At 42.5% G+C, this 14680-nt stretch overlaps 1 protein-coding gene across 1 annotated transcript in view; it reads right to left on the reverse strand.

Moving 5' to 3' along the window:
- ccdc175 (coiled-coil domain containing 175) overlaps positions 1-14680 on the reverse strand; it is a 122696-nt gene that overhangs the window by 6891 nt on the left and 101125 nt on the right. Inside the window, exons 14-15 of the mRNA XM_078562730.1 lie at positions 14421-14559; positions 1442-1521 (exon numbers count right to left, since the gene is read on the reverse strand). Coding sequence (XP_078418856.1) covers positions 1442-1521; positions 14421-14559 — 219 coding nt within the window. The remainder of the gene's footprint in view (positions 1-1441; positions 1522-14420; positions 14560-14680) is intronic.

Here is a 14680-nt window from a genome sequence, read left to right on the forward strand (position 1 = left end):
TGGAAGGTTGAGAAGAGATTTGATAGGTGTAGTTCAAAATCATGAGGGATTTGAACAGAGTACATAGAAAGAAACTTCCCATTGATGGAAGTGTCAAGAACCAGAGGACACCAATTTGTTATGGCACAGCCGATGGTAATGGTGAGTTGTTCAAATCCCAAAGGGAAACTTGAAACAACTGCCACAACTTATTTTGCAATTTGTATAAATTTCAAGATGTGTGCCTTGAATTCAGTAGTAAGAAGACCACCAAGTCTTATAGGTTTCTACAAAACTAAATTAAACATTTATTGACAAGAGAAATGATTTTAAGCACATACATTTGTCTACAAATTATTACTATAATAACTTCTAAATCTCCTACTTAATCTGACTTCCAGTTACATTTGCATTAAGGCAACAGTAAGACACACAGATTTTAAAAGACCCAGGTAAGATGACACACAATACCCTGAACTTGTCGAATTCAAAGTGAGTTTTTTTAACTTCAGTTCTTTGAAAACAGCAGCTTGAGGCATAGATGCTGAAAGCTTTTCACATTTGTTAAGATTTTAAAATGCCTACCTTTACACAGAGCCTTGGTCCTTTATACATATTTTCCCCTTTGAATGCAAATTCCCATTGTTTCACTATGTCTTTGGACTTTATCTTTCTGATAATACAAATCTCTCATAGTACTAAGTTTTACCAATAATCTTTGGGAAAAATAAACACACTGTTTCTGAACTTCACCTGGCTAAGTGACACATTTCATTCCCTCTTTTGAAACAATCTAGTCTGGTTTATTTAAAAATGCAAATGTTCCCTTGACATCTATGTTTACCTACCTAACATTTCAAACCTAGCTCATCTTCTATCACATCAAAGCCTTCAGACCAGCTGCCTTTAATTCAGTTAAGTCTCTCTCACACACACACACACCCCTGACAAATTTAAGGTGAATGGCAAAAGAACCAAAGGCAACATAAGGAAGAACTTTTTTACACAGGGAGTGGTTAGAATCTGGAATGGACTGGCTGAGACTGTGGTGGATTTAATTGTCTCTTTCCAAACAGAATTGAATAATTATATGAAGAGAAAAAAAATAACAGGGCTATGTGAAAGGGCAGGAGAGTAGAACTACTCGGGTTGCTTTTGCAGACAGCCAGTGCAGACCCAAAAGGCAGAATGGCCTCTTTCTATGCTTTAGTTTTTTAAGTCTATGCAAATGATGTAATGCAAATCAAGGTGATAGGGAACAATATGGTCAAGTAGGCAGTTTAGTTTAGCTTGATAAATTCCTAGACTACTATATCATTCCAGAAAAAGAAACTTAATTTAGATGCTTATATAAGCAAGAGGCACACAATTAATGATACAATAACTTAGTGAAAAGGTTTAAATTAATTGAAAGTTCTCAATGTCATTCATCCAGTATTTACAGTTGTAATATGAATGTTACCTTAGACGAAAGAAGTACTGCAGTCTTTGTCTTTAACTGAGAAATGGTGTTGTCAATGTTATGTTTTGCATTTATCTGGTCTGTAAAAAGATTTAAAAACTCACTTGTTTAGTGGTAATTTTAAAGATTGGAATCAAACCTTCATTTCATGTAATGGATAGATACACATTTAATATATGCCTAACTTGACATGGTCAGGAAAGTTATTTTGTATATCATATTTTTCCTACACAGTATGGGTACAAAATGATTGTTGGCATTTGGGAGATATGCTGGTGATGAATTAATTCTCTAATGTTTTCTGGTTATATTGGTAGATACTTATCGCAGAGTCTCTGGGCTCTTCTCAAGCTTCCCTTCCAAAATTATGAATAATAAGTTTTCAATAAAGCCATTCATATATGAAGAGCTTGCCTGCTCACAAAGTTTTAGTTTCTACATGTTATACTCGAAGAAAACTGTGTTAACATTACAATAAGAAAGTTACATTAACTATCTTGTAGGTTTTCTTCGCTTATCAATTGATATGTCTACCCTACACACTACAGGAACTTGATTTGTTCTGGTAAAATCACATTCTAGAGTTTCTGTTCATTTGTATCTTTTTTTTCTGTACAACTCACCCGAAAAGATAAACCCAATGTAAAAGATTGGGGAATTTTAAGTGTAAATTACATTCAGTGCAACTTAAGGTTCCATGGTCTTCTACGCTACTTTAAAAGAGACTAGAAGCTGGCCCCATTCTCAAAACTGGCTATATCCCCAGAATGAATGAATCACCACTGTGAATTTCTGCTAATTGCACTTGCTTGCAGGCCTTCAAGAAGGCTCCAAAAGTAAAACTTGTTTTTTTAGGTCCAAATAAGCACATTTTAGAAACTTATGACTACCTCTTCTAAAATAAAATGAAGAAACTGACTACTGTACAAAAGTATAACTAGCAAATGGTTCTGTATAGTGTTTTCTAAAGTTATTTTCTGTTCTTTAAAATAGGGTTACTCATGGGTGGTAGGCTTGAAACATTGATGAAATACTTATTTATTGTGATAAACCCACTTTCATCCCTATTATTTAAACTGTACTGCTACCACTTTTAAATATATCAAACAGAAAGTTGTAAAGCAAAAGTGTTTTCCAAAAAATGTTACACTCTAAAACGCTGCCGGATTGCGCTGGATCATAGCAAAATTTACTTTCGGTAATATAAAGATGAATCTATTTGGAAAATCAGGAGAGAAACAGTTCAAAATAGTGCATTTTTAAAAATTATTCATGGGATGTGGGTATTGCTGGCATTTATTGCCCATCCCTAACTGCCCTTTGTTCTACTCCTGATAGCCAGCTAATGAAGGGAGCATCCAAAGCCAATCTATTCTTGGAACAGATTTATTCACAGAGTAAAACATTACTCCACTCAACTCGTGTGTCAGTAAGTGTATCTTTAATGGTGCTCAAGCAACCATTCAATCAATGCCCCCCACCTGTATGTACTTAACTTCAATTGATACAGTTAACATTTTTCTTTCTTTCTTGTAACAGTTAATATGCATAAACAATAAGCAGAATTGTCCCAGATTTGGACGAAGTGCAATAGCAGGTGGGAAAAAGGATGTTTTACCCGCTGGCCTCAATGGTGGCTTTTCAGGCCATATTGTCCAAATCCCGCCTCATGAATCATGCTTTCCCAGAAAAGACACCATTTTAAGGGCAGGCAGGCCCTCGCCATTCCATCACCTCACCGCTTCATCATGCCGGGCGCCATATTTAAAGTGCAGTTGCGTGCACACCTCTCAGTGCTTCCAGCCCAGGACTACTGCACAAAAGACATGGTCCCAAGAGGCATGAAGACTGTAGCCCCCCAGTTTAATGACACATTCCTCAAACACCTTTTGGATGCAGTGGAGGCTGCCTCGATGTCCTCTTCCCTTGCTCTGGGCGAAGACCAGCAAGCAAGGTCACTAGTCCAGCATGGGAGGCAGTGGCAGAGATGATCAGCGCCAATGTCCTGCAAAAGAGGACAGCCACCCAGTGCCGCAAGAGGATGAATGGTCTCATCCATGCCGCCAGGGTAAGTCACTCTTCTCATCACTCTCAACTCCCACACACATCCACAGGGATCTCATACCTCAAGGTACAACACTACTAACTCTCACACACACACATCTCCATCAGGCTCATATCCTCTGGAATTCGCATCCTTATCCCGTCCATGGCTCCACTTACCACACAAACATCCCATGCAGTGCCATGTGTCTTGCTCACACACTCTCCATCTATTTTCATGCAGGAGGAGCTGGATCACAACAGCAGGGAGAGGTCCCAGACTGGGTGGAGTGGCCCACATTAGGCCCCTCACTCACTTTGAGGAGTGTGCCATTGCGCTGACTGGTGAGGACATGGACTGTTTCTGCAGCGATGGGGTCAGTGGTGAACACCCACCTGAGGATCCTCCACCACATCATCCCTCTCTCAACGTAAATGTGAGTAGTCTCTTTCCTGTTTTAGACTCTGCTGACATGCACTATTTATCTATACTTTGGTTTACAGGGAGCTCTCCCAAACACCCAAGACCCTTAGCCAGCCAATCCCTCAGCTCCATCCACCTCCTCATCTCCAGCCAAGAAGACTCCTCCTGCATTGAAGAGCTGGAAATAAACAGCCTGAGAGACTGGTCACAGCGCTTACCCATACCCTACAGTGCATTCCACTGCATCCTCAGTGCAGAGACATGCACTTCGGTTGGACCTAGATCTAGAACAGGCTTGGGTTCACAATCTGGTGGTCATCACACAGACATGTGTCCGGAGCAGGCGGAGGCAAATTCAGCTGAGCTCCCTGGCATTTGGGGGACTGCTGGGGAAGAAGCATCTGTGAGGTCCAAGTCAGATTTGTCCTTCCAACTCATCATGGAGAGTCAGCAGAACATCGCACAGAGCTGTTAGAAGCCCTCAACAGAGTGGCACATAAGTCGGAGGAGTGCATCCGCCTGCTCTCTGATGAAGTGGTGCCCACATCTGTGTGTGTGCGATGAGATCTCCATGGGGAGGATGGCAGATGCAATGGAGACTCTGGTCCAGCAGAATGCGGAGATGCGTGTAGGCCTGCACTCCTTCGCGGTAGCCATGGGTGAGTTCCTGTTGCAGCAAAGCGAGAGGGAAACAGGGCACCTCAATGTCCCCCCAGGTGCTCCTTCCCCTCAAGGAGTCAGGCTGGGGCCCTTGGGCACCCGAAGGGAGGAGGAGCAGCAACTGGACACCCCTGGGTCATCCACTTATGAATCTCAGAGGCTGTCTTCTCCCTCTGAGTCCCCTTTGCCTGTGACCCCCTCAACTTCATCCCACTGCAGTGGGCCACAGGAGGACAGCTAATGCAAACTGGAGCCCCCAAGGCCTCGGCTCTCCAGAGGACTCATGCCAAAGTTATCACAGGCCACAGGGCCAACCACTGCACAGGCTGTCTCCACCCCTTCTGTGGATGTCAGGGCAGCACCTAGACGTCTAAGGCATTCAAAAGTTAAGAAATTCTGATCACAGTTAATTGCACGGGTGAACACATTTTGTCACTTTACAATCTGAAAATATATTCACTTTCACTGAATGTAATGTGTAATGGTGTCTTTCAGCTTCATTGACAGGCTTTGCGAGTCCTCCCAATGCCTCCCCCACCGGCCCCACTAGCAGTTCAGCTGCACGCAGCCGGCCGACGAGTGACTCTGGAGGGAGAAGTGTGTGTGTGACAGGGCCTTTCGGGGCCTCGTGCAAGCACTCTCCCAGGCATGCGGATCCTTTCTGCATCGCAATGTCCTGAACATTTTCAATGTTGCCTGCTGTGGTTCACTTTCAGTTGCCCATCTGAGCTGACCTGTATCTCCACCCACCCACTGATCACACTCCAATCCCGCACCTGTTCTCGCCCACCACAATTCTCATTTCAGTTTCGATTTAGCAAGCATGGTAACGCTACAGTTTTTCCTGTGCTTCCCTGTCCTTTCCCCTCCCCCTTGGAACTCCTTCCCTCCATCATCCCACTGGACTTCTTCCCCCTTCCACCCACCCAGTCCTTCCTCCACCCTTAGTTCCTCCTCCAGCCTTAATCCTTGCCCCATTCTGGACTCCTTCCTCCCACCAGACTCCTAACCCCTCCCCGCAAGCACCCCCCCACCCAACCCCTTCCCTCTCCGGACTCCCTCTCATCACAAGACGACTTCCTCCCTCGGACAATTTCCTCTCCCTGAACTCCTTCCCCTCTCCGGACTCCTTCCCCTCTCCAGACTCCTTCCCCTCTCCAGACTCCTTCCCCTCTCTGGACTCCTTCCCTTATACCTTCCTCTTCCCTTACACTTTCCTCTCCCCTTACACCTACCTCTCAAGTTGAAGTCTTCTCCCTGTTACCCCCTCTTCCCTCCCAACCTCACCTCAAAACCTTTATTCCTCACCTCCCGACATCTGTGTTCAACCCCTCCCAACCTCACTCCGCACCCACCCCCTGCCCCCGACACACCGTCCTCTCTCAGGCGAGCCTAGATCTTCCTCACCCATCCCCTGGTACATCATCTTCTCCACACATCTGGACCTTCCTCTCCAGCCCTTTGATGATCATCTGTTGTGAGCAGACCTTCAACGGTGACTTCCAACCTTCCATGAGCTGCTTCACAGTGTAGCCATGTCCATGAGAATCCACCCAGCATGGACGTTCCTCCAGGGTCCTGTTGCTGTCGGGATCCAGCATCTTCTGCTCCTCAGATGTCTACAATGCGAGCAAAGCTGACAATATATCCCAACTTCGAAACATCACACTTGTCAAATGGTTTTCTGCACCAGCATGTTTTCCCGCTGACGTGTTCAGATGATCCAGTGTGGAGGGATGATTCCGGCAAGCTGGGCTTATAATGATATGCAGAAGTGTTACAATGAGGTTCCCGGCGTCTGATGGTGGGAAATGTGGCCCGTCATTGACGGGCAGAGTGGGCGATTGCAAACTGGTTTCACGACGTTGTCAAACCGAATTTTGGCCTTTTCGCCATATTGCCTGCTCACACCATCAAACACACCCGATGCCAGCAGGCAGGGAAAACTCCGCCCAATATTTCAAAATAATTGTAAGAGAAAAGAAAAAACTTTTCCATATTCCGTACAAAGTATTACATTACGAGACACCCCTTTTGTAGGACCCCAATAATTTCTCAGTACAAGCATTCCTTTTTGTGAAGCAATCAAATAATTGACAACTTGTATCAATCCATTTTATCTTGGAGATTTCCTTTCTCTCCAACATTTGTTTCAATCCAGCAAGGTCAATCTGTAATCTTTCTTCACTCTCACATTTTTTAGAACATGTTATCTATGTAAGATTCTTTGGGCAAATTATCTTCAGTACACCTCTTGTATAGAATTTCCCCTAAAATGTTTGACAAATAGAATCCCATATCCACTGTTTTCACAAGAGCCGGTGTTTCCGCAGCTAAAGTACTTTTAACAACCCCTTTTATTTCCTTAGCTTCCCAGACTAAAGGACAACATTTCTCATTTTTATCTATCAAAAATATTATGAAGCCTGCTGCATTTAAATGCCCATTAGGAAGATTAACATGTGAAGCATCACTAAAAATTACTAATTTCATCTTTTTTGGGTCACCCAAGGATGGAAACTTAAGTATGCATTTCTCCATATTTAACTTTTTAATATAATAGAAGAGTCATATGGACTCAAAACTCCTTTTCTTTCTCCACAGATGATGCCAAACCTGCTGCGTTTTTCCAGCATTTTCTGTTTTTATTTCAGATTTCCAGCATCTGCAGTATTTTAAAAAATTTTTAACATTTTAATGTTTCATTTGTCCTAAACATCCGCAACTTTAGAGTGTTTCATCATAGTACTTAATTCCAATGTATCAAAGTTACCATCCAGTCTTGCCTGGGTGCAAAAACAATTCAACTGACCAATCAAGCTCCACTATTGCTTTCTCTTCTTTAGATGTAACATCATCCTTCTGCGATGGCTGAGTACAATTACCCGGGAAGGGAACAACACTCTCTAAATAAGATTTCTGATTTAAAGCTATTACAGACCTACTCTACTTAATATCTAAACCAATAAATTTAAAAGCCCCAGAAGAGGAAAAATTCCTCTTTAATCCTAATAACACATTTCTCAAATTCTGTAGTATCATCCCATAAGAAATCATCAACATGCATCATAAACATACCTGAATGTTTCCCTTTATGATACCAATTAAACATTGCAGGGCCTGCTTTTAGTTGAACAACAACCTATTTTCACCAAAACAGATCTTACTATAAAATACCACACCCTTGAAGCATTATTCAGGTCATAGACACATTCGTTTAGTTTCCATAGTTTCCTTTCTGCATCACTCTCCCTTCAGGTGGTTTCAGAAACACTTCTCTCAGAAACTTGTTACCCTGCAGAAACGCAATGTCTATGTCAATTGATCTACACGCTCATAAATATGTGGCCAAGAGAGCTAAAAAGATTTTCAGGATTATTTTTCCCACTGCGAGAGAGACCTCTCTAACATCTGAATCACCCAGTCGATCTTCAAACCCCAAGCAACTCACTTTAGCCTTATAAGTGCCATCTGCAAGGACTTTCTCAGTATAAATCCAACTATGTGACAAGGACAGCTGTCCACTATCTGGATTTCAGAGTAAACTTCAAATTCCTTCCAACCATCTAATTCCTTTTGTTTTACCTCTCTTATTCACTTATCTTTAAGTTTATTGGCAGCCACCAAAACTTCAAGGTCACGAAGACATTTGCTTCTAGCCCTATCCGAGACTGTTCCATAGTCCCTATTTCTTTGTGTAATCTATTCAAGCTGCAGTCTCTGCTTGAACTCTGATGTCCTTCTGGTCTACTACAGTAAGATCTCTCTCGCGTAAGGATTGGACTCTTTCTCCGGTACATGATTGTTTTCTAACGCAAGAGTCACTCTCAGACCCACTATTATGGTGGTGGCAGGCTCAATCGAGACATTCAAGAGGGTGTTAGATAATTATATGAATAGGACCAATGTACATGGGTACAGGGAATTCATTCATTCCTGCACATCTCACAATTGTTACATCCTACCATTTACTCGACCTCTCTGGAATGTATGTCACCTGAATTTCTACTCTAGGCCATTAGCCTTTGGATGAACCCGCATGTCATGATCATGCTCCTTGCCCCCATCCAACCCTTGATCTATCGTATTCTGTTCCTCAGCACCCTGATGGCAACAACATGAGTTTCTGAGGTACAGAGTGCGTCATCACCATCTATCATCTGCTCAGATTCTGAGATTTTGTATTCAATCCCAATTAACCATGAGGAATGAACCTTTACAGTTTGATCGCCATGTTGGATAACCACTGTTTTACCATTATGACCTTACCAGGGCCTCTCCATTCCTTAAGGCTCTCTATTTTGTAATACACCAAATCTCCTGAGCTGAAGTCTACCTCGGATAGTCTTATACAATGCTTTAAAATTCTCAGAATTTTTTCAAGACCTCAGCCTTGATGAAAGCCCTTCTCCCTTCATGTAAAGCATTCAAATGTATAGAAACAGTGGAACTAATTATCATACCTTCTAGATCATGGAAGGCACTTTGGCATTTCTCCCATAGACAGATTAATAGGAACTATACCCTAAAACCATCTGAAGCAAATTCTTTGCATGAACCACTCATGTCATTGCAGTTGTCAACTTGCAGTTTGGTTGATCTGCTAAGGTTTTATGCAGTATTTTATCCGTCACTGTGTGATTCTTTTCACCGCTGAAAGGACTTTCAGCTGTGGTATTCATGACCATAACATTCATGGGCTGGATTTTATGGCACTCTGCCAGCGTATTTGAAGGTGGGGGAGCTTATAGATAAAGTTGGTGGCCTTCTCACCACTGACCTATCTCTCACGTTACGATGGGCGGGGAAGGCGTCAGGCAGCTGTACAACCTTAGGCTTATTGAGGACCTTAAGTAGCTTATTAATGGTCACTCAGGGGCCTCATTCCGCCTCCCTATTTTACATGCGGCAAGGGAAGGTGAAGGCAATGCGGGTAGCCCGACAGCTTTCACAGCATAGGCTACTGCCACGTAGAAAGTGGGGTATCTCCTTTAAGGGTTCTCTTGTGCCCATCGGAGGCACACCCTCCCAGATCACACCTCTTCTTTAACCCTACTCCCACCCCCACCTCTTAACCCATCACACTAAACCCCTAACTGGGGTCTTCCAGCCAGGCCAATCCAAAATACTGGACTCTGAGTTTGGGCTCCTTGACTTTTCTTCCTTGGGGACTGGCTGTAGTCCCAGCAGTGGCTATCGCTCGATCGTGGCACTGTTGGGATTATAGAGTTTACCAGCCAATCAGATTGCTGACCGCTCTCTAGGATGGGACTTCCTCCCAGATGGGGGCATAGGTCCCACTCTGAAATAATTAAGGCTGCTCCCAACGTATTACCTCTGTGGAGCAGCCGGCTTCTGAGTCAGCGGGCTCAAGATCAACTTTTCTGTTGGGGGTGGGCAAGGAATACGTCTCCCTGTAAAGTCCATCCTCATGTTTTCATATATGTCTCTAAACTCATCATTAGCAAATTCCTTTCCATTATCAGTTAGGAACCTAGCTGGTGTCCCAAATCTGGTCTCCATCTATTTCTCTATGACTTTGTCTATAACCAACCTTTTGTCCTTGCTATGTATAATTGTAGAAAGACTAAACCTGGTTGTCATGTCTGTAGAGTGTAGAATGAAAATATCTCTGTCTTTGTCCCATACCTTTAGATTCATTCCAACTACCTTGTTAAAGCCACATGCCAATAGAAGGCTTACAATAGGATGTGGTGGTGTCCTTTGATCCTTTTTACAGATTTCACACTTTTTGCTAACCTCTTCCATGAGCCTCATATACCCTTCATCAACCACACCTGGAACTTTTAGCAGGCTTTTAATCTTCGACAAGAATGGTGAGAAACTTTAAGACAAGTTGCTTTTTTTTCTCTGATTCTTATCACCTGATGCCACTAATACTTCTCGAACACTAATTAGAAACATGAGATACTGTGAGGGGAATGCAATAATGCCCTGATTGAGTAAATTTTGCCGATCCACTGATTTTCTAAAAATTGTCTTAGCATGCTCCATATTTAGTTTTCATTTGTGCATTTTCCCTGCAAGGCTTACTCAACAGCAAGGGTATCTCACTAGAGGTTACATCAGTACTAATAAAGTGGCTTACTCCAGCTATGTTGCATGGAAACACCATTTATTTTTAGTGATCTCAGTGTGTTGTCATCCCCGAACCTAGAACAAGTAGAACTTTCATACTCCTTAACCTTGCAACTACTATCTAAACAGCACAGTTGAATAAGTCCGTGATAACACACTCAACACCGGACTAAAGCTCCTTGGGACTAGTACAGTTCCTCCTGATTGATCATTATCATCTTCTTCAGCCTCAGAATTTTCTGTCATGTGTCACTTCAAAGACTCTGCTTTTCTGTTTTGGGCAGTTCATCGCATTTTGAGTCACACCTCAACTGGGCCCTGGGCATTCCCGAGGTTTTTTTCTCAATATTGTTGTTCTAATCCTGTCTTTTGCTGCGATATCCAGATCTACCAAAGATGCTTTAATCCTCACTCTTCCTGTCTATAATGCTTCCATTTCACTGACGGCTACGTCCAGTATCTGGGCGATCTCGAAATGTAGCAATCATTGAGTCCTCTATTCTTTGTGACAGCACCAAAAGTGACATCTGTTCCACCACGGCTGTCAGAAATGATTGCTTCCCCAAGATATTTTTAAGACAGAACACATCTGATTCAACAGAGTGTCCCTCTCTGAGAACCGAAACCCATTTAGAACCAGGAGCCTATCCATATGTGACACCCTTAGCACAATCCAGCAATTTAAATGCTAACACTGAACCGGGGATCTCTAAACTGAACTTATTCAATCATTTGTAAAGTCCATGATATATTCCTCCATGAAATGACCTTCTGTCTTTGAAAATCTATCAAAGTCTCTTATCCATCCGATGAATCATCTTTCTTGTAAATTTTATCCATAAAACCCAATAGAAGACCCAGACCATCAATATTCAACTGACAGGCTCCAGCTCAAAATACTTTGCTTCTGATTTTACATGCGTTAGGAAGCAAAAATGCCAAGACCATATCTTGTTTTCTCCTTAGTAGGGACATAACCTATGTCCCCATATTCACTTCAATCTTTCACTGATCATATGCTTCAGACTCTGAAAAGATTGGAGGGTAATCATACCCTGACAATTTATACTTGATTTCTGCTATTTTCCAAAGTGGCCATTAGGATTGTAATCTTCTGTTTGAAATAAGTATTATTTTTCCTTTTGTTTCCAACCTTCACCTTTAGGCAACCATTCTCTACTATGTTATACTCCTGATAGCCAGTGGTGAAAGAAAAATCAAAGCCAGTCTTTACTTGGAATAGATTTATTCACAGAGTGAAGCATTACAGGTATATATCTCCTGATTCCACTCAGCTCTTGTGTCAGTACTTAAATTCAATATATACAAGGTGATTGAGAAGGTGATGAGGAGCCACCTTCTTGAACCGCTGCAGTCCATATGATGAAGGAACATACACAGTACTGTTAGTTAGGGAGTTCCATGATTTTCACTCAGTAACAGCAAGGGAATGGCAAAACATCTCCAAATCAGGATGGAGTATGGCTTCTAAGGGAAATTGCAGGTGGTGGAGTTCTCAAGCGCCTTCTGCTCTTGTACTTTGACAGGTTATAGGCTGAGGGTTTGGAAGGTGCCGTTGAAGCAGCCTTGGCAATTTCCTGCACTGCATCTATTGCAAGGGGGGTGGTGTAGAAAGTAGGGAATTCTTGTAACCATTGTACATGGCATTGATGAGACCACACCTACAGTACTGTGTACACTTTTGGTCTCCTTACTTCAGGAGGAAAATCACTTGCATTGAAAGCAGTTCAGAGAAGGTTCACTAAGCTGATTCCTGGGATGAAGTGGTTTATGAGGAAAGATTGAGGCAACATGGGCCTATACTCATTGGAGTTTAGAAGAATGATAGGTAATCTTATTGAATCATAAGATTCTGAGGGGACTTGACAAGGTAGGTGCTGAGAGGACATTTACCCTCATAGGGAAATTGACAACTAGGGGGCACAGTTTAAAAATATGCGGTCTCCCATTTAAGACTGAGTGGAGGAGGAATTTCTTCTCTTAGAGGGTTGTTAGTCTTTGGACTTCTCTTCCCCAGAGAGCAGTGGAGGCTGGGCCATTGAATATATTCAAGGCTGAGTTAGACAGATTTTGATCTACAATGGAGTCAAAGGTTATGGGGGACAAGCAGGAAAGTAGAGTTAAGGCCACAATCAGATCAGCTTTGATCTTACTGAATGGCAGAGCAGGCTGGATGGACCAAATGGCCTACTGCTCTTATTTCTTATGATCTTAAGATCTTGTAGATGGTACAAACTGCAGCCACAGTGCGGCACTGGTGGAGGGCATGAAAGCTTAAGGTCATGGATGAGATGTCAGTCAAGTACACTGCTTTGTCCTGGATGGTGTCTAACTCCTTGAGTGTTGTTGGAACTGCACTTATGCAGGCAAGTGTAGTGTTCCATCACACTCCTGACTTGTGCCTTGTAGATGGTGAGCAGACTTTGGGGAGTTAGCAGGTGAGTTGTTCATTGCAAAAGCCGCAGCCTCTGATCTGCTCTTGTTGCCACTGTACTTAAATGGCTGATCCAATTAAATTTCTGCTTACTGGTAACCCCTAGGATGTTGATGGCGAGGGATTCAGCAATAATAATACCATTGAATGTCCAGGGGAAATGATTAGAGTCTCTTTTCTGTTGCTTGATCGACACCCCATCCACCACCTTAAACATTCACTCCCTCCACCACCAGCACACAGTGTGTATGATATACAAAATGCATTGCAGCAATTCATCATGCCTCCTTCAACAGCACCTTCCAAACCTGCAACCTCTACAACCTAGAAGAACAAGGGCAGCAGGTGCATGGGAACACCGCCACCTGTAAGTTCCCCTCCAAGCCACAGACCATTCCTTCACTGTCGCTGGGTCAAAAACCTGGAACTCCCTATCTAACAGCACTGTGGGTGTACCTACATCACATGGATGCAGCAGTTCAAGGAAGCAGCTCACCATCACCTTCTTAAGGGAAATTGGCCTTGCTAAAAATGCTCATATCCCATGGAAGGATAAAAAAACTATTACTGATACTAGCTATTTATTCCAGTTTATTTAATTAACTGCATTCAAATTGCTCAGCAGCCATGGTGGGATGTCTCCACATCAACTAGTCCAGACCTCTGAATTACCAGTCCAGTAACATAGCCACTATGCTACCATAGATTGAGGCAGAAGATCAGCCTTGATTGTATCGAATGGCAGGGCAGGCTCATGGGGTCATGTGGTCTACTTTTGCTTCTATTTCTTATGTTGTCACATGTCTGAACTTGTAGTTGAATTGCCAATAGCATCCAAAGCAGAAACCCAAACCCTTGTGTTTCACAGAGATATAAAACTATTTATGATATTGTAGATATCTATAGTTTCTTACTCCTACATCCCAGGAAGATCTAGACCTCGAAGCTAGTGATTGCAGAGTCATGCAAATATGCAAGCCCACATATAGAACATGAATTTGTTCTTTGAAAGTGAGAAATGGCAGAACCAGCAGCGTAAGGTGGCTCTGTCAGCCTAATTTTACACCATGGCATTGTGGAAAACGATAGCAATTTATTTATTTTATCTCTGAGAATATGTTTCTAAATCTATCAGCCAACTTGACCTTTAGCCTTATCAGTGCTTTTTTTCCTAGCATGCTGTTAGCTCAATTGGTGCATTAAACATCAATTTCTAATATAACATCAAGTTTATGAACTTCCTGTTTTCCTTTATCTTTCTTCATGCAAAATTCAAACAAATGCCATAATGACCTTACCTTCACGTTCTTTCAGTAGTTCATCACAAGCTGCTGTCTCTTCAGCAAGCATGGATTCTAGCGTATGTTGGGTGGACACTTTTTCCTGTAGTTCCTCTTTCACCACTTTTATGGTTCCATTCATTTCTTCAATTTCATTCTTTTGAAATGAGAAATAGAAGTTTCAAGGAACACTTTTTATACTTGTGCTTCTTGCACTTGTGAGTTCACTAACAAGTTAGCAGGACTATAGTTAATTTTCATTTCAGTTAGCACCAGAC

Source organism: Cetorhinus maximus, chromosome 18 (assembly GCF_964194155.1).
Source record: "Cetorhinus maximus chromosome 18, sCetMax3.hap1.1, whole genome shotgun sequence".
Lineage (NCBI taxonomy): Eukaryota > Metazoa > Chordata > Chondrichthyes > Lamniformes > Cetorhinidae > Cetorhinus > Cetorhinus maximus.